We start from the raw sequence: 26,857 nt of genomic DNA, 5'->3' as shown, positions 1-26,857 counted from the left end.
TCTGTTTCTTAGTGCTACCTCACTGATGCGGGAAACAGCAATCAAGTATAATAACATAATATATATATATATATATCCTATCCCTGGGGATAGGGGATTAAGAATACTTCCCACGTATTCCCTGCGTGTCGTAGAAGGCGACTAAAAGGGGAGGGAGCGGGGGGCTGGAAATCCTCCCCTCTCGTTGTTTTTTTTTTTTAAAGAAGGAACAGAGGGGGCCAGTTGAGGATATTCCAAAAAAGGCCCAGTCCTCTGTTCTTAGCGCTACCTCGCTAATGCGGGAAATGGCGAATAGTTTAAAAGAAAGAAAGAAGAAAGATATATATATCCTGGTGTTACCGGATTCTGCCTGCTCGAGTTTGCACTGTGAGTAAAAAATCACTTTTGGCATGGCTGTATCTCTTGGAATGCAGTCTCATCACAGAACTCATCCCAAAGGAGTGTACATTTTTGTGCAACTGGAAATAGCACAACTTTGGGCTGTAGGAGCCTTTAGAAAGGTCATGATTCTTACATAGCAAGTGGCCCAGGTTTAATCATAAACAGAATTAAGAAATAAACATATACATCAATAATATAATAAAAATCAAAAAAATCTAAGCAATTCAACAGGGCACTGACCTGCATCATGATACTCCTGGCCATGGGCATCGAGAATACAAAATTCATCTTTTGAAAGGAGTAATCTCCGGCATTTTCTGCACTGTACTTTTTCACTCCTTGTCATCCTGCTTAAATGAAAAAAATCTTTGATTATCAAAACATAACAGGATGGGAATATGCATGAGTAATAAGTAATCATTTCATATCCATATCATATCTCCTCAACTCTACACGAAAGCATTAATACAGCTATTTAGTCATGTAACCCCAGGACCCCATTTATGGGGCTCCTGTGGCTTCGAGGCTCGATTCTGTGTAAAAGGACACAAAGAAGCACAAAGGAATGCATAGGGATTTAAACAGCAAAAGACCACTGGCCATTTTGTAGCTGTTTGTGATAGGAAAAGAAATCAGAAATATATAGTGTGGAAAGAGTAGGCAGAATCCTCTGAGGTAGGACAATTCTTGATGATGCTATACACTTGTCCACCTACTTACAATGATACAGCCTCATCAAAGTAGATTCATCACAGTGTTGACACTTGCAGCCAAAGAAAATGAACACCAATCTATTTATTCATCTATCTATCTCTCCATCTATATATATTCTATCAATATTATCATACTTAAATCATTTCCCGCATTTGCGAGGTTGTGCCAGGAAACATGAAGAACGGCACAACCACTCATATACAAATATATATACATAAACCCCATACACTCACATATACATACATATACATATCAATATATACATACATGGACATATACATAAATACATATGTACATATTCATACTTACTTGCCTTCATCCATTCCTGTAGCTACTCCGCCGCACAGGAAACAGCATCCTCCCCCTTTCCAATGAGGTAGTGCCAGGAAAGGACAAAAAAGGCCACATTCATTCACACTCAGTCTCTAGCTGTCATGTGAAATGCAATGAAACCACGCTATTCCTTGCATGCCTTTCATCCTCCTGTATGTTCAGGCCCAATCGCTCAAAATGTTTTTCACTACATCCTTCCACCTCCAATTTGGTCTCCCACTTCCCCATGTTCCTTCCACCTCTGACGCATATATCCTCTTTATAAATTTTTCCTCTCAGTCTCTCCATATGTCCAAACCATTTCAACACACACTCTTCTGCTCTCTCAACCACAAAGTACTACACATCTCTCCTACCCTTTCATTACTTACTTGATCAAACAACCTCGCACCACATACTGTCCTCAAATATTTCATTACCAACACATCCACCCTACTCTGCACAACCCTACCTATAGCACATGCCTGATAACCATATAACATTGTTGGAACTACTATTCCTTTATCCTTTACCCATTTTTGCTCTCCAAGATAATGTTCTCTCCTTCTACACATTCTTCATCACTCCCAGAACCTTCGCCCTCTCCCCCACCCTGTGACTCACTTCAACTTCCATGGTTCCATCCACTGCTAAGTCTACTCCCAGATATCTAAAGCACTTCACTTCCTCCAATTTTTCTCCATTCAAACTTACCTCCCAACTAACCTGTCCCTCAACCCTACTGAACCTAATAACCTTACTCTTATTCACATTTACTCTAAACTTTCTCCTTCCACACAGTTTACCAAGCTCATTCACCAATCTCGGCAGTTTCTCACACGAATCAGCCACAAGAGCTGTATTATCAGCCAACAACAACTGACTCACTTCCCAGGCCCTCTCATCCACAACAGACCAATCTCGGCAGTTTCTCACACGAATCAGCCACAAGAGCTGTATTATCAGCCAACAACAACTGACTCACTTCCCAGGCCCTCTCATCCACAACAGACTGCATACTTGCCCCTCTCTCCAAAACTCTAGCACTTACCTCCCTAACAACCCCATCCATAAACAAATTAAACAAACATGGGGATATCAAACACACAAACCGACATTCACTAGGAACCAATCACTCTCCTCTCATCCTACTCGTACACATCCTGGGTGAAACCTTTTCACTGCTTCTAGCAGCTTACCTCCCACACCATATACTCTTAAAACCTTCCACAGAGCGTCTCTATCAACCCTATCATATGCCTTCTCCAGATCCATAAATGCTACATAAAAATCCATTTGTTTTTCCAAGTATTTCTTGCATACATTCTTCAAAGCAAACACTTGACCCACACCCTCTACCACTTTTGAAACCACACTGCACTTACCCAATCTGATGCTCTGTATATGCCTTTATCCTCTCAATTAATACTTTCCCAGTAATACTCAACAAACTAATGCCTTTGTAGTTTGAACACCTACCTTTATCCCCTTTGTTTTTGTACAATGGTACAATGCATTCTACCAATCCTCAGGCACCTCACCATGACCCATACATACATTGAATATCCTTACGAACCAGTCAACAACACAGTCACCCCCTTTTTTAATAACTTCCACTGCAATACCATCCAAAGCCACCACCTTGCTGGCTTTCATTTTCCACAAAGCTTTCACTACCTCTTCTCTGTTCACCAAATTATTCTCCCTGACCCTATCACTTCACACAACCACCTCGACCAAAACACCCAATATCTGCCACTCTGTCGTCAAACACATTTAACAAACCTTCAAAATACTCACTCCATCTCCTCCTCACTTCATCACTCCTTGTTATTACCTCCCCATCAGCCCCTTCACCGATGTTCCCATTTGTTCTCTTGTCTTACGCACTTTATTTATCTCCTTCCAAAACATTTTTTATTCTCCCTTAAAAATTAATGATACTCTCTTGCCTTAACTCTCATTTGCCCTCTTTTTCATCTCTTGACCTCCTTTCACTTTCTTTTATACATCTCCCAGTCATTTGCACTACTTCCCTGCAAATATCATCCAAATGCCTCCCTTATCTCTTTCACTAACAACCTTACTTCTTCATCCCACTACTCACTACCCTTTCCAATCTGCCCAACTACCACCTTTCTCATGCCACATGCATCTTTTGTGCAAGCCATCACTGCTCCCATAAATACAACCCATTCCTCACCCACATTCCTCACCTCACGTCTTTTGCTTACACCTTTTGCCATTCTACACTCAATCTCTCCTGGTATTTCCTCACACAAGTCTCCTTTCCAAGCTCACTTACTCTCACCACTCTCTTCTAAACATTTTCTCTTCTTTTCTGAAAACCTCTAAATATCTTCACCTTTGCCTCCACAATATAGTGCTCAGACATCCCTCCAGTTGCCCCTCTCAGCACATTAACATCCAAAAGTCTCTCTTTTGCACGCCTATCAATCAAAACGTAATCCAATAATGCCCTTTGACCACCTCTCCTACTCACATATGTATACTGATGTATATCTCTCTTTTAAAAGGAAGTATTCCCAGTCACCAGTCCTTTTTAAGCACACAAATCCACTAGCTCTTCACCATTTCCATTTACAACACTGAACACCCCTGTACATCAATCATACCCTTAACTGCCACAGTGCTAACCTTCACATTTAAATCACCCATCACTATAAACTGGTCTGGTGCATCAAAACTTCTAACACACTCACTCAGCTGCTTCCAAAACACTTGCCTCTCATGATCTTTCTTCTCATGAAAAGATGCATAGGCACCAATAATTACCCATCTCTCTCCATCCACTTTCAGTTTTACCCACATCAATCTAGAATCTAAATTCTTACACTCTATCACATACTCCCACAAGTCCTGCTTCAGGAGTAGTGCTACTCCTTTCTTTGCTCTTGTCCTCTCATCGACCCCTGACTTTACTCCCAAGACATTCCCAAACCACTTTTCCCCTTTACCCTTGAGGTTCGTTTCACTTAGAGCCAAAACATACAGGTTTGTTTCCTCAAACATACTATCTATCTCTCCTTTCTTCTCATCTTGGTCACATCCACACACATTCAGACACCCCAATTGGAGCCTTCGAGGAGGATAAGCACTCCCCACATGACTCCTTCTGTTTCCTTGGGGATAGGAGAGAAATAATACTTCCCATGTATTCCCTGCGTGTCGTACAAAGGCGAATAAAGGGGCAGGAGTGGGGGGCTGGAAACCCCCACTTGAATTTCAATTTCTAAAAAGGGCAGGTGAGGGTATAATTGGTATACATGGGTTGTTCAGTGTTGTAAATGGAAATGGTGAAGAGCTCGTGAATTTGTATGCTGAAAAAGGACTGGTGATGGGGAATACCTGGTTTAAAAAGAGAGATATACATAAGTATACGTATGCGAGTAGGAAAGATGGTCAAAGGGCATTATTGAATTACATGTTAATTGATAGGCATGCAAAAGAGAGACTTTTGGACGTTAATGTGCTGAGAGGGGCAGCTGGAGGGATGTCTGATCACTATCTTGTGGAGGCAAATGTGAAGATTTGTAGAGGTTTCCAGAAAAGAAGGGGGAATGTTGGGAAGAAGAGAGTGTTGAGAGTAAGTGAGCTTGGAAAGGAGACTTGTTTGAGGAAGTACCAGGAGAGATTGAGTGTAGAATGGCAAAAGGTGAGATGAAATGACACGAGAAGAGTGGGTGAGGAATGGGATGTACTTAGGGAAACAGTGATGGATTGCACAAAAGATGCATGTGGCATGGGAAAGGTGGGTGGTGGGCAGATTAGAATGGGTAGTGAGTGGCTGGATGAAGAGGTAAGGTTTTAGCGAAAGAGAACAGAGAGGCATTTGAAAGATACTTGCAGAGAAGTAGTGCAAATGTCCAGGAGATGTATAAAACAAAGCGGCAGGAGGTCAAGGGAAAGGTGCAAGAGGTGAAAAAAGGGGCAATGAGAGTTGGGGTGAGAGAGTATCATTAAGTTTTAGGGATAATAAAAAGAATTTTAGGAAAAAGGTAAATAATATGTGTAAGACAAGAGAACAAACAGAAACATCGGTGAAGGGGGCAAGTAGTGAGGTAATAACAGGTCATGATGAAGTGAGTATTTTGAAGGTTTGTTGAATGTATTTGATGATAGAGTGGCAGATATAAGGTGGATTGGTCAGGGTGATGTGTGAAGTGAGAGGGTCAGGGAGAATGGTTTGGTAAGCAGAGAAGAGGTAGTGCAAGCTTTGCGGAAGATGATATCCGGCAAGGCGGCGGTTTTGGATGGTATTGCAGTAGAATTTCCTAAAAAAGGGGTAACTGTGCTGTTGAGTGATTGGTAAGAATATTCATTGTATGTATGGATCATGGTGAAGTGCCTGAGGATTGGCAGAAAGCATGCATAGTGCCATTGTACAATGGTAAAGGGGATAATGGTGAGTGTTCAAACTACAGAGGTATAAGTTTGTAGAGTATTCCTGGGAAATCATATGGAGGGTATTGACTGAGAGGGTTAAGGCATATACACAGCATCTCACTGGGGAAGAGCAGTGTGGTTTCAGAAGTGGTAGAGGATGTGTGGATCAGGTGTTTGCTTTGAAGAATGTATGTGAAAAGTACTTAGAAAAATGGATGGATTTGTATGTATTTATGGATCTACAGAAGGCACATGGTAAGGTTGAAAGAGATGCTTTGAGGAAAGTTTTCAGAGTATGTGGTGTGTAAGTTGCTGGAAGCAGTGAAAACTTTTTACCAAGGATTTAAGGCATGTGTACGAGTAAGGAGAGAGGAGAGTGATTGCATGCTGATTTGCGGCAGGGGTGTATGATGTCCCCATGGTTGTTTAATTTGTTTATGGAAGGGGTGGTTAGGGAGGTAAATGCAAGTTTTGTAGAGAAGGACAATCATGCAGTCTGTTGTGGATGAGAGGGCCTGGGAAGTGAGTCAGTTATTGTTCACTGATGATACAGCTCTGGTGGCTGATTCGAGTGAGAAACTGCAGATGTTGGTGACTGAATTTGGAAAAGAGAGTGAAAGGAGAAAGTTGAGAGTATATATGAATAAGAGCAAGGTTACTAGGTTCAGTAGGATTGAGGGAAAGTTAATTGGGATATAAGTTTGAATGGAGAAAAATTGGAGGAAATGAAGTGTTTTAGATATCTGGGAGTGGACTTAGCAGTGGATGGAACCATGGAAATGGAAGTGAGTCACAGGGTGGGGGAGGGGGTGAAGGTTCAGGACACGCTGAAGAATGTGTGGAAGGAGATAATGTTATCACAGACAGCAAAATTGAGTATGTTTGAAGAAATAGTAGTTCCAACAATGTTATGTGGTTGTGAGGCATGGGCTATAGATAGGGTTGTATGGAGGAGGGTGGATGTGTTGGAAATGAAATATTTGAGGACAATATGTGGTGTGAGGTGGTTTGATTGAGTGATTGAGTAAGTAATGTAAGGGTATGAGGAATGTGTGGAAATATAAAAAGTATGGTTGAGAAAGCAGAAGAGTGTTGAAATGGATTGGACATATGGAGGGAATGAGTGAAGAAAGATTGACAAAGAGGATATATGCATCAGAGGTGGAGGGAACGAGGAGAAGTGAGAGACCAAATTGGAGGTGGAAGGATGGAGTGAAAACAATTTTGAGTAATCGGGGCCTGAACATACAAGAGGGTGAGAGGCATGCAAGGAATAGAGTGAATTGGAACAATGTGGTATACTGGGGTCAACGTGCTGTCAATGGATTTAACCAGGGCATGTGAAGCGTCTGAGGTAAACCATGAAACCCCAGACATTTCACATGCCCTGGTTCAGTCCACTGACAGCACAGTGACCCTGGTATACAACATTGTTCCAATTCACTCTATTCTTTGCATGCCTCTCACCCTCCTGTATGCTCAAGCCCCAATCGCTCAAAATCTTTTTCACTCCATCATTCCACCTTCAATTTGATCTGCTTCTCCTTGTTCCCTCCACCTCTGATACATATATCCTCTTTGCAAATCTTTCCTCACTCATTCTCTCCATATGCCCAAACCACTTCAAGACACCTGTTTCTGCTCTCTTAACCACACTCTTTTCATTTCCACACATCTCTCTTATCCTTTCATTACTTAATCAAACCAATTCATAAAATAAACTGTCCTCAAACATTTCATTTCCAATACATCCACCCTCAGTAAAACCCTACCTATAGCCCATGCCTCGCAACCATATAAAATTGTTGGAACTACTATTCCTTCAAACATAACCATTTTTGCTTTCTGAGATAAGATTCTCTCCTTCCATACATTCTTCATTGCTCCCAGAACTTTCCCCCCTCCCCACCCTGTGGCTCACTTATGTTTCAATGGTTCTATTCACTGCTAAGTCCACTGCCAGATATCTAAAACACTTCACATCTTCCAATTTTTCTCCATTTAAACTTACATCCCAAATAACTTGTCCCTCAACCCTACTGAACCTATTAACCTTGCACTTATTCACATTTACTCTCAACTGTCTCCTTAACATACTTTTTGAAACTCAGTCACCAACCTCTGCAGTTTCCCACTCTAATCATCCACCAGAAATGTATCAACGACAAACAACAAATGACTCACTTCCCAGAGCCTCTCATCCCCAACTGAGTGCATTTTCGTCCCTCTCTCCAAAACACTAGCACTTGCCTCCCTAACCACCCAATCCTTAAACAAATTTAACAACCATGGGGACATCACACACCCCTGCCACAGACCGACCTTCAATGGGAACTAATCACTCTCCTCTCTTCCTACTTAATCACATGCCTTACATCCTCGGTAAAAACTTATCACTGCTTCTAGCAGCTTACCTCCCATACCAGATACTCTTAAGACCTTCCATAAAGCATCTCTATCAACCCTATCAAATGCCTTCTCCAGATCAATAAATACTACATACAAATCCATCTGGAGTAATGTGGCAGCTGAGGGAATAATTGGTATACATGGGGTGTTCAGTGTTGTAAATGGAAATGGTGAAGAGCTTGTAGATTTATGTGCTGAAAAAGGACTGATGATTGGGAATACCTGGTTTAAAAAGCGAGATATAGGAGAGATGGCCAGAGAGCGTTATTGGATTACGTGTTAATTGACAGGCGCGCGAAAGAGAGACTTTTGGATGTTAATGTGCTGAGAGGTGCAACTGGAGGGATGTCTGATCATTATCTTGTGGAGGCTAAGGTGAAGATTTGTATGGGTTTTCAGAAAAGAAGAGTGAATGTTGGGGTGAAGAGGGTGGTGAGAGTAAGTGAGCTTGGGAAGGAGACCTGTGTGAGGAAGTACCAGGAGAGACTGAGTACAGAATGGAAAAAGGTGAGAACAATGGAAGTAAGGGGAGTGGGGGAGGAATGGGATGTATTTAGGGAATCAGTGATGGATTGCGCAAAAGATGCTTGTGGCATGAGAAGAGTGGGAGGTGGGTTGATTAGAAAGGGTAGTGAGTGGTGGGACGAAGAAGTAAGAGTATTAGTGAAAGAGAAGAGAGAGGCATTTGGACGATTTTTGCAGGGGAAAAAATGCAATTGAGTGGGAGATGTATAAAAGAAAGAGACAGGAGGTCAAGAGAAAGGTGCAAGAGGTGAAAAAAAGGGCAAATGAGAGTTGGGGTGAGAGAGTATCATTAAATTTTAGGGAGAATAAAAAGATGTTCTGGAAGGAGGTAAATAAAGTGCGTAAGACAAGGGAGCAAATGGGAACTTCAGTGAAGGGCGCAAATGGGGAGGTGATAACAAGTAGTGGTGATGTGAGAAGGAGATGGAGTGAGTATTTTGAAGGTTTGTTGAATGTGTTTGATGATAGAGTGGCAGATATAGGGTGTTTTGGTCAAGGTGGTGTGCAAAGTGAGAGGGTTAGGGAAAATGATTTGGTAAACAGAGAAGAGGTAGTGAAAGCTTTGCGGAAGATGAAAGCCGGCAAGGCAGCAGGTTTGGATGGTATTGCAGTGGAATTTATTAAAAAAGGGGGTGACTGTATTGTTGACTGGTTGGTAAGGTTATTCAGTGTATGTATGACTCATGGTGAGGTGCCTGAGGATTGGCGGAATGCGTGCATAGTGCCATTGTACAAAGGCAAAGGGGATAAGAGTGAGTGCTCAAATTACAGAGGTATAAGTTTGTTGAGTATTCCTGGTAAATTATATGGGAGGGTATTGATTGAGAGGGGGAAGGCATGTACAGAGCATCAGATTGGGGAAGAGCAGTGTGGTTTCAGAAGTGGTAGAGGATGTGTGGATCAGGTGTTTGCTTTGAAGAATGTATGTGAGAAATACTTAGAAAAGCAAATGGATTTGTATGTAGCATTTATGGATCTGGAGAAGGCATATGATAGAGTTGATAGAGATGCTCTGTGGAAGGTATTAAGAATATATGGTGTGGGAGGAAAGTTGTTAGAAGCAGTGAAAAGTTTTTATCGAGGATGTAAGGCATGTGTACGTGTAGGAAGAGAGGAAAGTGATTGGTTCTCAGTGAATGTAGGTTTGCGGCAGGGGTGTGTGATGTCTCCATGGTTGTTTAATTTGTTTATGGATGGGGTTGTTAGGGAGGTAAATGCAAGAGTTTTGGAAAGAGGGGCAAGTATGAAGTCTGTTGGGGATGAGAGAGCTTGGGAAGTGAGTCAGTTGTTGTTCGCTGATGATACAGCGCTGGTGGCTGATTCATGTGAGAAACTGCAGAAGCTGGTGACTGAGTTTGGTAAAGTGTGTGAAAGAAGAAAGTTAAGAGTAAATGTGAATAAGAGCAAGGTTATTAGGTACAGTAGGGTTGAGGGTCAAGTCAATTGGGAGGTGAGTTTGAATGGAGAAAAACTGGAGGAAGTGAAGTGTTTTAGATATCTGGGAGTGGATCTGGCAGCGGATGGAACCATGGAAGCGGAAGTGGATCATAGGGTGGGGGAGGGGGCGAAAATTCTGGGGGCCTTGAAGAATGTGTGGAAGTCGAGAACATTATCTCGGAAAGCAAAAATGGGTATGTTTGAAGGAATAGTGGTTCCAACAATGTTGTATGGTTGCGAGGCGTGGGCTATGGATAGAGTTGTGCGCAGGAGGATGCATGTGCTGGAAATGAGATGTTTGAGGACAATGTGTGGTGTGAGGTGGTTTGATCGAGTGAGTAACGTAAGGGTAAGAGAGATGTGTGGAAATAAAAAGAGCGTGGTTGAGAGAGCAGAAGAGGGTGTTTTGAAGTGGTTTGGGCACATGGAGAGGATGAGTGAGGAAAGATTGACCAAGAGGATATATGTGTCGGAGGTGGAGGGAGCAAGGAGAAGAGGGAGACCAAATTGGAAAGATGGAGTGAAAAAGATTTTGTGTGATCGGGGCCTGAACATGCAGGAGGGTGAAAGGAGGGCAAGGAATAGAGTGAATTGGAGCGATGTGGTATACCGGGGTTGACGTGCTGTCAGTGGATTGAATCAAGGCATGTGAAGCGTCTGGGGTAAACCATGGAAAGCTGTGTAGGTATGTGTATTTGCGTGGGTGGACGTGTGTATATGCATGTGTGTGGGGGGGGTTGGGCCATTTCTTTCGTCTGTTTCCTTGCGCTACCTCGCAAACGCGGGAGACAGCGACAAAGTATAAAAAAGAAAAAAAAAAAAATGTACATCAAACAGAATTCAAAAAGATAACATCTTAGCCTCTAGTTGCTGTGTGGGTTACAAAACACAACTGCATTACTTCTTAATCAATATAACAAAGTTGAACCATCATTAGTTCAGAACCAATACCGATGTTTCAAATTTCAAAATAATAATGATGTCTCCATGGTTGTTTAATTTGTTTATGGATGGGGTTGTTAGGGAGGTGAATGCAAGAGTTTTGGAAAGAGGGGCAAGTATGAAGTCTGTTGGGGATGAGAGAGCTTGGGAAGTGAGTCAGTTGTTGTTCGCTGATGATACAGCGCTGGTGGCTGATTCATGTGAGAAACTGCAGAAGCTGGTGACTGAGTTTGGTAAAGTGTGTGAAAGAAGAAAGTTAAGAGTAAATGTGAATAAGAGCAAGGTTATTAGGTACAGTAGGGTTGAGGGTCAAGTCAATTGGGAGGTGAGTTTGAATGGAGAAAAACTGAAGGAAGTGAAGTGTTTTAGATATCTGGGAGTGGATCTGGCAGCGGATGGAACCATGGAAGCGGAAGTGGATCATAGGGTGGGGGAGGGGGCGAAAATTCTGGGAGCCTTGAAGAATGTGTGGAAGTCGAGAACATTATCTCGGAAAGCAAAAATGTGTATGTTTGAAGGAATAGTGGTTCCAACAATGTTGTATGGTTGCGAGGCGTGGGCTATGGATAGAGTGGTACGCAGGAGGATGGATGTGCTGGAAATGAGATGTTTGAGGACAATGTGTGGTGTGAGGTGGTTTGATCGAGTAAGTAATGTAAGGGTAAGAGAGATGTGTGGAAATAAAAAGAGCGTGGTTGAGAGAGCAGAATAGGGTGTTTTGAAATGGTTTGGGCACATGGAGAGAATGAGTGAGGAAAGATTGACCAAGAGGATATATGTGTCGGAGGTGGGGGGAACGAGGAGAAGAGGGAGACCAAATTGGAGGTGGAAAGATGGAGTGAAAAAGATTTTGTGTGATCGGGGCATGAACATGCAGGAGGGTGAAAGGAGGGCAAGGAATAGAGTGAATTGGAGCGATGTGGTATACCGGGGTTGACGTGCTGTCAGTGGATTGAATCAGGGCATGTGAAGCGTCTGGGGTAAACCATGGAAAGCTGTGTAGGTATGTATATTTGCGTGTGTAGACATATGTATATACATGTGTATGGGGGTGGGTTGGGCCATTTCTTTCGTCTGTTTCCTTGCGCTACCTCGCAAACGCGGGAGACAGCGACAAAGCAAAAAAAAAAAAAAAAAACTTCCAATATTAGACTATGTACAAAATATTTATTATTATATTTTATTATACTTTGTCGCTGTCTCCCGCGTTTGCGAGGTAGCGCAAGGAAACAGACGAAAGAAATGGCCCAACCCCCCCCCATACACATGTATATACATACGTCCACACACGCAAATATACATACCTACACAGCTTTCCATGGTTTACCCCAGACGCTTCACATGCCCTGATTCAATCCACTGACAGCACGTCAACCCCGGTATACCACATCGCTCCAATTCACTCTATTCCTTGCCCTCCTTTCACCCTCCTGCATGTTCAGGCCCCGATCACACAAAATCTTTTTCACTCCATCTTTCCACCTCCAATTTGGTCTCCCTCTTCTCCTCGTTCCCTCCACCTCCGACACATATATCCTCTTGGTCAATCTTTCCTCACTCATTCTCTCCATGTGACCAAACCATTTCAAAACACCCTCTTCTGCTCTCTCAACCATGCTCTTTTTATTTCCACACATCTCTCTTACCCTTACGTTACTTACTCGATCAAACCACCTCACACCACACATTGTGTTCAAGCATCTCATTTCCAGCACATCCATCCTCCTGCACACAACTCTATCCATAGTCCACGCCTCGCAACCATACAACATTGTTGGAACCACTATTCCTTCAAACATACCCATTTTTGCTTTCCAAGATAATGTTCTCGACTACCACACATTCTTCAAGGCCCCCAGGATTTTCGCCCCCTCCCCCACCCTATGATCCACTTCCGCTTCCATGGTTCCATCCGCTGCCAGATCCACTCCCAGATATCTAAAACACTTCACTTCCTCCAGTTTTTCTCCATTCAAACTCACCTCCCAATTGACTTGACCCTCAACCCTACTGTACCTAATAACCTTGCTCTTATTCACATTTACTCTTAACTTTCTTCTTCCACACACTTTTCCAAACTCAGTCACCAGCTTCTGCAGTTTCTCACATGAATCAGCCACCAGCGCTGTATCATCAGCGAACAACAACTGACTCACTTCCCAATTTGGTTATATAATAATAATAAAAAAAAAAACCACTGCAAGAGGTGAAATAGAGGGCAAATGAGAGTTGGGGTGAGAGAGTATCATTAAATTTTAGGGAGAATAAAAAGACGTTCTGGAAGGAGGTAAATAAAGTGCGTAAAACAAGGGAACAAATGAAAACATCAGTGAAGGGGGTTAATGGGGAGGTGATAACAAGTAGTGATGATGTGAGGAGATGGAGTGAGAATTTTGAAGGTTTGTTCAATGTGTTTGATGATAGAGTGGCAGATATAGGGTGTTTTGGTCGAGGTGGTATGCAAAGTGAGAGAGTTAGGGAGAATGATTTGGTAAACAGAGAAGAGGTAGTAAAATCTTTTCGGAAGATGAAAGCCAGCGGGTTTGGATGGTATTGCAGTGGAATTTAAAAAAAAGAGGGTCACTGTATTGTTGACTGGCTGGCAAGCTTATTTAATGTATGTATGACTCATGGTGAGCATGACTATGAGCTGTGGTTTCGGTGCATTATTACATGACAGCTAGAGACTGAGTGTGAACAAATGGGGCCTTTGTCTTTTCCTAGCGCTACCTTGCTCACATGAGGGGGGAGGGGGTTGTTATTCCATGTGTGGCGGGGTGGCGATGGGAATGAATAAAGGCAGACAGTATGAATTATGTACATGTGTATATATGTATATGTCTGTGTGTATATATATGTATACATTGAGTAGTATAGGCATGTATATTTGCGTGTGTGGACATGCATCTATATACATGTGTATATATATGGACGATTTTTGCAGGGAAAAAATGCAATTGAGTGGGAGATGTATAAAAGAAAGAGACAGGAGGTCAAGAGAAAGGTGCAAGAGGTGAAAAAGAGGGCAAATGAGAGTTGGGGTGAGAGAGTAGCATTAAATTTTAGGGAGAATAAAAATAAAAAGATGTTCTGGAAGGAGGTAAATAAAGTGCGTAAGAGAAGGGAGCAAATGGGAACTTCAGTGAAGGGCGCAAATGGGGAGGTGATGACAAGTAGTGGTGATGTGAGAAGGAGATGGAGTGAGTATTTTGAAGGTTTGTTGAATGTGTTTGATGATAGAGTGGCAGATATAGGGTGTTTTGGTCGAGGTGGTGTGCAAAGTGAGGGGGTTAGGGAAAATGATTTGGTAAACAGAGAAGAGGTAGTAAAAGCTTTGCAGAAGATGAAAGCCAGCAAGGCAGCAGGTTTGGATGGTATTGCAGTGGAATTTATTAAAAAAGGGGGTGACTGTATTATTGACTGGTTGGTAAGGTTATTTAATGTATGTATGACTCATGGTGAGGTGCCTGAGGATTGGCAAAATGCATGCATAGTGCCATTGTACAAAGGCAAAGGGGATAAGGGTGAGTGCTCAAATTACAGAGGTATAAGTTTGTTGAGTATTCCTGGTAAATTATATGGGAGGGTATTGACTGAAAGGGTGAAGGCATGTACAGAGCCTGAGATTGGGGAAGAGCAGTGTGGTTTCAGAAGTGGTAGAGGATGTGTGGATCAGGTGTTTGCTTTGAAGAATGTACGTGAGAAATACTTAGAAAAGCAAATGGATTTGTATGTAGCATTTATGGATCTGGAGAAGGCATATGATAGAGTTGATAGAGATGCTCTGTGGAAGGTATTAAGAATATATGGTGTGGGAGGAAAGTTGTTAGAAGCAGTGAAAAGTTTTTATCGAGGATGTAAGGCATGTGTACGTGTAGGAAGAGAGGAAAGTGATTGGTTCTCAGTGAATGTAGGTTTGCGGCAGGGGTGTGTGATGTCTCCATGGTTGTTTAATTTGTTTATGGATGGGGTTGTTAGGGAGGTAAATGCAAGAGTTTTGGAAAGAGGGGCAAGTATAAAGTCTGTTGGGGATGAGAGAGCTTGGGAAGTGAGTCAGTAGTTGTTCGCTGATGATACAGCGCTGGTGGCTGATTCATGTGAGAAACTGCAGAAGCTGGTGACTGAGTTTGGTAAAGTGTGTGAAAGAAGAAAGTTAAGAGTAAATGTGAATAAGAGCAAGGTTATTAGGTACAGTAGGGTTGAGGGTCAAGTCAATTGGGAGGTAAGTTTGAATGGAGCAAAACTGGAGGAAGTAAAGTGTTTTAGATATCTGGGAGTGGATCTGGCAGCGGATGGAACCATGGAAGCGGAAGTGGATCATAGGGTAGGGGAGGGGGCGAAAATCCTGGGAGCCTTGAAGAATGTGTGGAAGTCGAGAACATTTTCTCGGAAAGCAAAAATGGGTATGCTTGAAGGAATAGTGGTTCCAACAATGTTGTATGGTTGCGAGGCGTGGGCTATGGATAGAGTAGTGCGCAGGAGGATGGATGTGCTGGAAATGAGATGTTTGAGGACAATGTGTGGTGTGAGGTGGTTTGATCGAGTAAGTAACGTAAGGGTAAGAGAGATGTGTGGAAATAAAAAGAGCGTGGTTGAGAGAGCAGAAGAGGGTGTTTTGAAATGGTTTGGGCACATGGAGAGAATGAGTGAGGAAGGATTGACCAAGAGGATATATGTGTCGGAGGTGGAGGGAACGAGGAGAAGTGGGAGACCAAATTGGAGGTGGAAAGATGGAGTGAAAAAGATTTTGTGTGATCGGGGCCTGAACATGCAGGAGGGTGAAAGGAGGGCAAGGAATAGAGTGAATTGGATCGATGTGGTATACCGGGGTTGACGTGCTGTCAGTGGATTGAATCAGGGCATGTGAAGCGTCTGGGGTAAACCATGGAAAGGTTGTGTGGGGCCTGGATGTGGAAAGGGAGCTGTGGTTTCGGGCATTATTGCAGGACAGCTAGAGACTGAGTGTGAACGAATGGGGCCTTTGTTGTCTTTTCCTAGCACTACCTAGCACACATGAGGGGGGAGGGGGATGGTATTCCGAGTGTGGCGGGGTGGCGATGAGAATGAATAAAGGCAGACAGTGTGAATTGTGTGCATGGGTATATATGTATGTGTCTGTGTGTGTATATATATGTGTACATTGAGATGTATAGGTATGTATATTTGCATGTGTGGACGTGTATGTATATACATGTGTATGGGGGTGGGTTGGGCCATTTCTTTCGTTTGTTTTCTTGCGCTACCTCGCAAATGCAGGAGACAGCGACAAAGCAAAATAAATAAATAAAAAAAATATATATTCCTATGAGTCCATGGGGAAAATGAAGCACGATAAGTTCCCAAGTGCACTTTCATGTAATAATCACATCATCAGGGAAGACACAAGAGAAATATAAGTCAGTTGATATACATCGAAGAGACGAAGCTAGGACATCATATGGTAAATATGTGACTGTCCAAAACATACAACAAGCATTCATAAACTTATCATTTTACAAATTTTATCAACAATAAAATTAACTAATTTGTATAGACCATCACTAATATCAAGATTATAATTCTTTGTGTATTTAATAATAGAAGATTCAATGATATTTCTCTTGGTTACTCCAGTCAATACAATGATCATAGTTTTTAACGTGATTAAACAAGGCATTTCAGTCTTGTCCTGTTCTTATACTATATTTCTGTTGCTTAAGTCTAACAGAAAGAGCCTTACCAGTCTGACCAACATAAAATTTATCACAGTTTCCACAAGGCACTTTATAGATGCATCCAAGAGAATTTTCTGGTGAATTCCTGATTAAGATATATATATATATATATATATAAAAATATATAAGTACTAGGAAGACATATGGTATTCAAAATGCAGAGGTTATGTTCCTAATATCTTTTGGCCTTATTCGAAGTAAGAAGGTCAATTATCATATCATTCACTGGAGCATCTAATTATGCATGTGAGGCACTCAGAGCTAGAGTAGCGAATGAACCTAAAATCCAATGTTCAGACTGAAGTCCTAAAATGTTTGCCATATGGTTTTCTAACACAACAAATGATAATTAGAGAAGCATGTGGTGGACATTTTGGAACTTTAATCTCGACATCAGCTCATCAGTTGATGTCAATGGCTCTGATACTTTTCATGACCTTTTAATAAAGATCATATTTTTCACCACATCAACCAATTTCAGTGCCAGCTATGAAAACTTTACTATCCTCCAACATCAATAAGCTATGAAGATGGTCAATTGAACAATTCAATTTTCAAGGGAAAGTATAAGATGGTTCCAAAGTGTTAACATTCAGTATTCTAGTCGATATACCCAGTCACATTCATGAATGTGAACACTGCACAATTGACAACAAATATAAACAGACAGACTAAGCATTCCCTTGTGTCACTGCCTAAGCACTCTACAAGCAGCCATTCAACGCAATACCTAGAAGCAGAACCATTCCATGCTGGTGCAGTGCACTTAGGCTACATTACCAAGAGAGGTTAGATGAGGTTCTCACAGGTTCCATTGATTTTCAACAGGAGTTTTACGTACTTCTACTTTTATGAACACCACTCTTTCCCTGATAAACATATCACTCAATGTGATTGCCTTCCCTAATAACATTCAGTAAAACACAATGCTTCAAATTGTAACTATTATAGTATTCTCTACCCACGACATTAGTACTGCGAAACAAATAAATCTAGTTTCCATAAATGATCTTAATGTGAAGCTAAACGAAACTTCTGCATCTGATTTAACCAAATACTTTGCCTTCAAGATGGTAACAGATATGATCTCTCCCATGAGCCAGTGGACACACTGCCATTAAAATAATTCTTATCACTCACTGAAACTGATACCTGTCTGAATTTTGATATTTGCAAAACTTCTTTTCCATAGTACAGTCGATAAATTCAGTAAGAGTAAAAATAAAGAAAAATAAGTCTGCTGGCAAAATATCACTTAACCTATTAATGTTGACTAGTCAGCAAAATTACCAATACCTTCTTGTTTTGGAACTCATCTGAAGTCTACTTACTTCTGATCGCTATACTGCTGTATCTGGTCAGGGGTTGTAAAACCCGGTATACCAGCTAGTGGAAATCACAATGTTCAAAGTTTATATGAGCAGTACACAGGGAGCTTGATCACTGCCCACAACTTGCTGTTCATCTATACATAGTATAAAGGTTTTTGATCGTGGTTGTGGTCCGGTCAGCTGGAGTGATGATTACTGTGGTCCGGTTAATTGGAAGGAGGATTATTATGGTCCGGTCAGCTGGGGGGGTGATGAGTATTGTGGTCCGGTTAGCTGGCAGGAGGATTGTTATGGTCAGGTGTGGTCTGGTCTGCTGGTGTGATGATTGTTGTGGTCCGGTCAGCTGGGGTGATGAGTATTCTGGTCCGGTTAACTGGAGGGAGGATTGTTGTGGTACGGAGTGGTCTGATCAGCTGGGGGTGTTGGTTGTTGTGGTCCGGTCAGCTGTGCCAACCGATCTGTTTATAGAATTCATGGGAGGCAGATGGCTCTCTTTCCTCTGGCATTTTCTCAAGATTCTTTGTTCGGTATTTTGGACCTAATATACTTTGCGTCTTAGTTTCTATAATTTCCACCTTCAAGAAATACGTTAAAACTAAGTCTGTTAATAATGCCTTAGTTCGATTATATATATATATATATATATATATATATATATATATATATATATATATATATATATATATATATATATATATATATATATATATATATATATATATATATATATAAACTGCAGAAGCTGGTGACTGAGTTTGGTAAAGTGTGTGGAAGAAGAAAGTTAAGAGTAAATGTGAATAAGAGCAAGGTTATTAGGTACAGTAGGGTTGAGGGTCAAGTCAATTGGGAGGTGAGTTTGAATGGAGAAAAACTGGAGGAAGTGAAGTGTTTTAGATATCTGGGAGTGGATCTGGCAGCGGATGGAACCATGGAAGCGGAAGTGGATCATAGGGTGGGGGAGGGGTCGAAAATTCTGGGAGCCTTGAAGAATGTGTGGAAGTCGAGAACATTATCTCGGAAAGCAAAAATGGGTATGTTTGAAGGAATAGTGGTTCCAACAATGTTGTATGGTTGCGAGGCGTGGGCTATGGATAGAGTTGTGCGCAGGAGGATGGATGTGCTGGAAATGAGATGTTTGAGGACAATGTGTGGTGTGAGGTGGTTTGATCGAGTAAGTAACGTAAGGGTAAGAGAGATGTGTGGAAATAAAAAGAGCGTGGTTGAGAGAACAGAAGAGGGTGTTTTGAAATGGTTTGGGCACATGGAGAGAATGAGTGAGGAAAGATTGACCAAGAGGATATATGTGTCGGAGGTGGAGGGAACGAGGGGAAGAGGGAGACCAAATTGGAGGTGGAAAGATGGAGTGAAAAAGATTTTGTGTGATCGGGGCCTGAACATGCAGGAGGGTGAAAGGAGGGCAAGGAATAGAGTGAATTGGAGCGATGTGGTATACCGGGGTTGACGTGCTGTCAGTGGATTGAATCAAGGCATGTGAAGCGTCTGGGGTAAACCATGGAAAGCTGTGTAGGTATGTATATTTGCGTGTGTGGACGTATGTATATACATGTGTATGGGGGTGGGTTGGGCCATTTCTTTCGTCTGTTTCCTTGCGCTACCTCGCAAACGCGGGAGACAGCGACAAAGCAAAAAAAAAAAAAAAAAAATATATATATATATATATATATATATATATATATATATATATATATATATATATATATGGAAGTAAGTATATATAAATGGAAGTAAGGGGAGTGGGGGAGGAATGGGATGTATTTAGGGAATCAGTGATGGATTGCGCAAAAGATGCTTGTGGCATGAGAAGAGTGGGAGGTGGGCTGTTTAGAAAGGGTAGTGAGTGGTGGGATGAAGAAGTAAGAGTATTAGTGAAAGAGAAGAGAGAGGCATTTGGACGATTTTTGCAGGGAAAAAATGCAATTGAGTGGGAGAAGTATAAAAGAAAGAGACAGGAGGTCAAGAGAAAGGTGCAAGAGGTGAAAAAAAGGGCAAATGAGAGTTGGGGTGAGAGACTATCAGTAAATTTTAGGGAGAATAAAAAGATGTTCTGGAAGGAGGTAAATAGGGTGCGTAAGACAAGGGAGCAAATGGGAACTTCAGTGAAGGGCGTAAATGGGGAGGTGATAACAAGTAGCGGTGATGTGAGAAGGAGATGGAATGAGTATTTTGAAGGTTTGTTGAATGTGTCTGATGACAGAGTGGCAGATATAGGGTGTTTTGGTCGAGGTGGTGTGCAAAGTGAGAGGGTTAGGGAAAATGATTTGGTAAACAGAGAAGAGGTAGTAAAAGCTTTGCGGAAGATGAAAGCCGGCAAGGCAGCAGGTTTGGATGGTATTGCAGTGGAATTTATTAAAAAAGGGGGTGACTGTATTGTTGACTGGTTGGTAAGGTTATTTAATGTATGTATGACTCATGGTGAGGTGCCTGAGGATTGGCGGAATGCGTGCATAGTGCCATTGTACAAAGGCAAAGGGGATAAGAGTGAGTGCTCAAATTACAGAGGTATAAGTTTGTTGAGTATTCCTGGTAAATTATATGGGAGGGTATTGATTGAGAGGGTGAAGGCATGTACAGAGCATCAGATTGGGGAAGAACAGTGCGGTTTCAGAAGTGGTAGAGGATGTGTGGATCAGGTGTTTGCTTTGAAGAATGTATGTGAGAAATACTTAGAAAAGCAAATGGATTTGTATGTAGCATTTATGGATCTGGAGAAGGCATATGATAGAGTTGATAGAGATGCTCTGTGGAAGGTATTAAGAATATATGGTGTGGGAGGCAAGTTGTTAGAAGCAGTGAAAAGTTTTTATCGAGGATGTAAGGCATGTGTACGTGTAGGAAGAGAGGAAAGTGATTGGTTCTCAGTGAATGTAGGTTTGCGGCAGGGGTGTGTGATGTCTCCATGGTTGTTTAATTTGTTTATGGATGGGGTTGTAAGGGAGGTAAATGCAAGAGTCCTGGAAAGAGGGGCAAGTATGAAGTCTGTTGGGGATGAGAGAGCTTGGGAAGTGAGTCAGTTGTTGTTCGCTGATGATACAGCGCTGGTGGCTGATTCATGTGAGAAACTGCAGAAGCTGGTGACTGAGTTTGGTAAAGTGTGTGGAAGAAGAAAGTTGAGAGTAAATGTGAATAAGAGCAAGGTTATTAGGTACAGTAGGGGTGAGGGTCAAGTCAATTGGGAGGTGAGTTTGAATGGAGAAAAACTGGAGGAAGTGAAGTGTTTTAGATATCTGGGAGTGGATCTGTCAGCGGATGGAACCATGGAAGCGGAAGTGGATCATAGGGTGGGGGAGGGGGCGAAAATCCTGGGAGCCTTGAAAAATGTGTGGAAGTCGAGAACATTATCTCGGAAAGCAAAAATGGGTATGTTTGAGGGAATAGTGGTTCCAACAATGTTGTATGGTTGCGAGGCGTGGGCTATGGATAGAGATGTGCGCAGGAGGATGGATGTGCTGGAAATGAGATGTTTGAGGACAATGTGTGGTGTGAGGTGGTTTGATCGAGTAAGTAACGTAAGGGTAAGAGAGATGTGTGGAAATGAAAAGAGCGTGGTTGAGAGAGCAGAAGAGGGTGTTTTGAAATGGTTTGGGCACATGGAGAGAATGAGTGAGGAGAGATTGACCAAGAGGATATATGTGTCGGAGGTGGAGGGAACGAGGAGAAGAGGGAGACCAAATTGGAGGTGGAAAGATGGAGTGAAAAAGATTTTGTGTGATCGGGGCCTGAACATGCAGGAGGGTGAAAGGAGGGCAAGAAATAGTGTGAATTGGAGTCATGTGGTATACAGGGGTTGACGTGCTGTCAGTGGATTGAAGCAAGGCATGTGAAGCGTCTGGGGTAAACCATGGAAAGCTGTGTAGGTATGAATATTTGCGTGTGTGGACGTGTATATGTACATGTGTATGGGGGGGGGGGGTTGGGCCATTTCTTTCGTCTGTTTCCTTGCGCTACCTCGCAAACGCGGGAGACAGCGACAAAGTATAAAAAAAAAAAAAAAAAATATATATATATATATATATATATATATATATATATATATATATATATATCTTTTTTTTTTCTTAAACTATTCGCCATTTCCCGCGTTAGCGAGGTAGCGTTAAGAACAGAGGACTGGACCTTTTTTGGAATGTCCTCACCTGGCCCCCTCTGTTCCTTCTTTTGAAAAAAAAAAAAAAAGAGAGAGGAGGATTTCCAGCCCCCCGCTCCCTCCCCTTTTAGTCGCCTTCTACGACACGCAGGGAATACGTGGGAAGGATTCTTAATTTCCTATCCCCAGGGATAATATATATAAATATATATATATATATATATATATATATATATATATATATATATATATATATATATATATACATATATATTTTCTTTCTTTCAAACTATTTGCCATTTCCCGCATTAGCGAGGTAGCGTTAAGAACAGAGGACTGGGCCATTGAGGGAATACCCTCACCTGGCCCAATTCTCTGTTCCTTCCTTTGGAAAATTAAGAAAAAAAACGTTATATATATATATATATATATATATATATATATATATATATATATATATATATATATATATATATATATATATATATATATATATTGCTTTGTCGCTGTCTCCCGCGTTTGCGAGGTAGCGCTAGGAAACAGACGAAAGAAATGGCCCAACCCACCCCCATACACATGTATATACATACGTCCACACACACGCAAATATACATACCTACACAGCTCTCCATGGTTTACCCCAGACGCTTCACATGCCCTGATTCAATCCACTGACAGCACGTCAACCCCGGTATACCACATCGATCCAATTCACTCTATTCCTTGCCCTCCTTTCACCCTCCTGCATGTTCAGGCCCCGATCACACAAAATCTTTTTCACTCCATCTTTCCACCTCCAATTTGGTCTCCCACTTCTCCTTGTTTCCTCCACCTCCGAAACATATATCCTCTTGGTCAATCTTTCCTCACTCATTCTCTCCATGTGCCCAAACCATTTCAAAACACCCTCTTCTGCTCTCTCAACCACGCTCTTTTTATTTCCACACATCTCTCTTACCCTTACGTTACTTACTCGATCAAACCACCTCACACCACACATTGTCCTCAAACATCTCATTTCCAGCACATCCATCCTCCTGCGCACAACTCTATCCATAGTCCACGCCTCGCAACCATACAACATTGTTGGAACCACTATTCCTTCAAACATACCCATTTTTGCTTTCCGAGATAATGATCTCGACTTCCACACATTCTTCAAGGCTCCCAGGATTTTCGCCCCCTTCCCCACCCTATGATCCACTTCCGCTTCCATGGTTCCATCCGCTGCCAGATCCACTCCCAGATATCTAAAACACTTTACTTCCTGCAGTTTTTTTCCATTCAAACTTACCTCCCAATTGACTTGACCCCCAACCCTACTGTACCTAATTACCTTGCTCTTATTCACATTTACTCTTAACTTTCTTCTTTCACACACTTTACCAAACTCAGTCACCAGCTTCTGCAGTTTCTCACATGAATCAGCCACCAGCGCTGTATCATCAGCGAACAACAACTGACTCACTTCCCAAGCTCTCTCATCCCCAACAGACTTCATACTTGCCCCTCTTTCCAAAACTCTTGCATTCACCTCCCTAACAACCCCATCCATAAACAAATTAAACAACCATGGAGACATCACACACCCCTGCCGCAAACCTACATTCACTGAGAACCAATTACTTTCCTCTCTTCCTACACGTACACATGCCTTACATCCTCGATAAAAACTTTTCACTGCTTCTAACAACTTGCCACCAACACCATATATTCTTAATACCTTCCACAGAGCATCTCTATCAACTCTATCATATGCCTTTTTCAGATCCATAAATGCTACATACAAATCCATTTGCTTTTCTAAGTATTTCTCACATACATTCTTCAAAGCAAACACCTGATCCACACATCCTCTACCACTTCTGAAACCACACTGCTCTTCCCCAATCTCATGCTCTGTACATGCCTTCACCCTCTCAATCAATACCCTCCCATATAATTTACCAGGAATACTCAACAAACTTATACCTCTGTAATTTGAGCACTCACTCTTATCCCCTTTGCCTTTGTACAAAGGCACTATGCACGCATTCCACCAATCCTCAGGCACCTCACCATGAGTCATACATACATTAAATAACCTTACCAACCAGTCAATAATACAGTCACCCCCTTTTTTAATAAATTCCACTGCAATACCATCCAAACCTGCTGCCTTGCCGGCTTTCATCTTCCGCAAAGCTTTTACTACCTCTTCTCTGTTTACCAAATCATTTTCCCTGACCCTCTCACTTTGCACACCACCTCGACCAAAACACCCTATATATATATATATATATATATATATATATATATATATATATATATATATATATATATATATATATATATATATATATATATATATCTTTGTCGCCTGTCTCCCACGTTAGCGAGGTAGCTCACGAAAGTAAACGAAAGAATGGCCCAACCCACCCACATACACATGTACATACATAAACTCCCACACACGCACATACGCATATCATATATATATATATATATATATATATATATATATATATATATATATATATATATATATATATATATATATATATATATATATATATATATATATATTTCTTTCATACTATTCGCCATTTCCCGCATTAGCGAGGTCGCGTTAAGAACAGAGGACTGGGCCTTTAAGGAAATATCCTCACCTGGGCCCCTTCTCTGTTCCTTCTTTTGGAAAATTAAAAAAAAATGAGAGGGGAGGATTTCCAGCCCCCGCTCCCTTCCCTTTTAGTCGCCTTCTACGACACGCAGGGAATACGAGGGAGGTATTCTTTCTCCCCTATCCCCAGGGATGAAATATATATATATATATATATATATATATATATATATATATATATATATATATATATATATATATATATATATATATATCTTTGTCGCTGTCTCCCGCGTTAGAGAGGTAGCTCACGAAAGCAAACGAAAGAATGGCCCAACCCACCCACATACACATGTACATACATAAACGCCCACACACGCACATACGCATATCTATACATTTCAACGCATACATACATATACATACACAGACATATACATATATACACATGTACATATTCATACATGATGCCTTCATCTATTCTCGTCGCCACCCCGCCACACATGAAATGGCACCCCTCTCCTCCCACGCGCGTGGAAGGCAGCGCTAGGAAAAGACAACAAAGGCCATATTCGTTCGCACTCAGTCTCTAGCTGTCATGTATAATGCACCGAAACCAGAGCTCCCTTTCCACATCCAGGCCCCACAAAACTTTCCGTGGTTTACCCCAGACGCTTCACATGCCCCGGTTCAATCCATTGACAGCACGTCGACCCCGGTATACCACATCGTTCCAATTCACTCTATTCCTTGCACGCCTTTCACCCTTCTGTATGTTCAGACCCCGATCGCTCAAAATCTTTTTCACTCCATCCTTCCACCTCCATTTTGGTCTCCCACTTCTCGTTCCCTCCACCTCTGACACATATATCCTCTTTGTCAATCTTTCCTCACTTATTCTCTCCATGTGACCAAACCATTTCAATACGCCCTCTTCTGGTCTCTCAACCACACTGTTTTTATTACCACACATCTCTCTTACTCTTTCATTACTTACTCGATCAAACCACATCCAACACATCCGCCCTCCTCCGCACAACCCTATTCATAGCCCATGCTTCGCAACCATATAACATTGTTGGACCCACTATTCCTTCAAACATACCCATTTTTGCTTTCCGAGATAATGTTCTCGCCTTTCACACATTTTTCAACGCTCCCAGAACTTTTGGCCTCTCCCCCAACCTGTGACACTTCTGCTTCTATGGTTCCATCCGCTGCCAAATCCATTCCCAGATATCTAAAACACTTCACTTCTTCCAATTTTTCTCCATTCACACTTATCTCCCAATCAACTTGTCCCTTCACCCTACTCTTATTCACATTTACTCTCAGCTTTCTTCTTTCACATACTTTACCAAACTCAGTCATCAGCTTCTGCATTTTCTCTCCCGAATCAGCCACCAGCGATGTATCATCAGCGAACGACAATTGACTCTTTTCCTAAGCCCTCTCATTCACAACACACTGCATACTTGCCCCTCTTTCCAAAACTCTTGCATTCACCTCCCTAACAACCCCATCCATAAACAAATTAAACCATGGAGACATCACACACCCCTACCGCAAACCGACATTCACTGGGAACCAATCACTTTCCTCTCTTCCTACTCGTACACATGCCTTACATCCTCGATAAGAACTTTTCACTGCTTCTAGCAACTTATCTCCCACACCCTATACTTTTAACACCTTCCACAGAGCATCTCTGTCAACTCTATCATATGCATTTCACCTGATCTACACATGCTCTACCACTTCTGAAACCACACTGCTCCTCCCTAATATGATATATATATATATATATATATATATATATATATATATATATATATATATATATATATATATATATATATATATATATATATATATATATATATATATATCATATGTGCAACAGAAGCTTGTGGCATGAGAAAGGTGGGAGGTGGGCAGATTAGAAATGGTAGTGAGTGGTGGGATGAAGAGGTAAAGT

The 26,857-nt window shown here is 41.7% G+C and overlaps 1 protein-coding gene across 2 annotated transcripts in view; it reads right to left on the bottom strand.

Annotated features, from left to right (window-relative positions):
* The window catches only part of LOC139762807 (uncharacterized), a 129,728-nt gene extending 111,087 nt beyond the window's left edge, over positions 1 to 18,641 (bottom strand). Inside the window, exons 1-2 of one of the 2 annotated variants that reach the window (XM_071687965.1) lie at positions 18,173 to 18,641; positions 622 to 731 (exon numbers count right to left, since the gene is read on the bottom strand). In XM_071687965.1, coding sequence (XP_071544066.1) covers positions 622 to 727 — 106 coding nt within the window. In that variant the 5' untranslated portion in view covers positions 728 to 731; positions 18,173 to 18,641. The remainder of the gene's footprint in view (positions 1 to 621; positions 732 to 18,172) is intronic. The other variant, XM_071687971.1, reaches the window with a different exon arrangement.
* Between the last annotated feature and the right edge of the window lie 8,216 nt (positions 18,642 to 26,857).

Source organism: Panulirus ornatus, chromosome 3, assembly GCF_036320965.1.
Source record: "Panulirus ornatus isolate Po-2019 chromosome 3, ASM3632096v1, whole genome shotgun sequence".
NCBI classification, from domain to species: Eukaryota; Metazoa; Arthropoda; class Malacostraca; order Decapoda; family Palinuridae; genus Panulirus; species Panulirus ornatus.
Note: the sequence above shows the minus strand (reverse complement) of the source record. Positions and strands in the feature narration are given on the sequence as shown.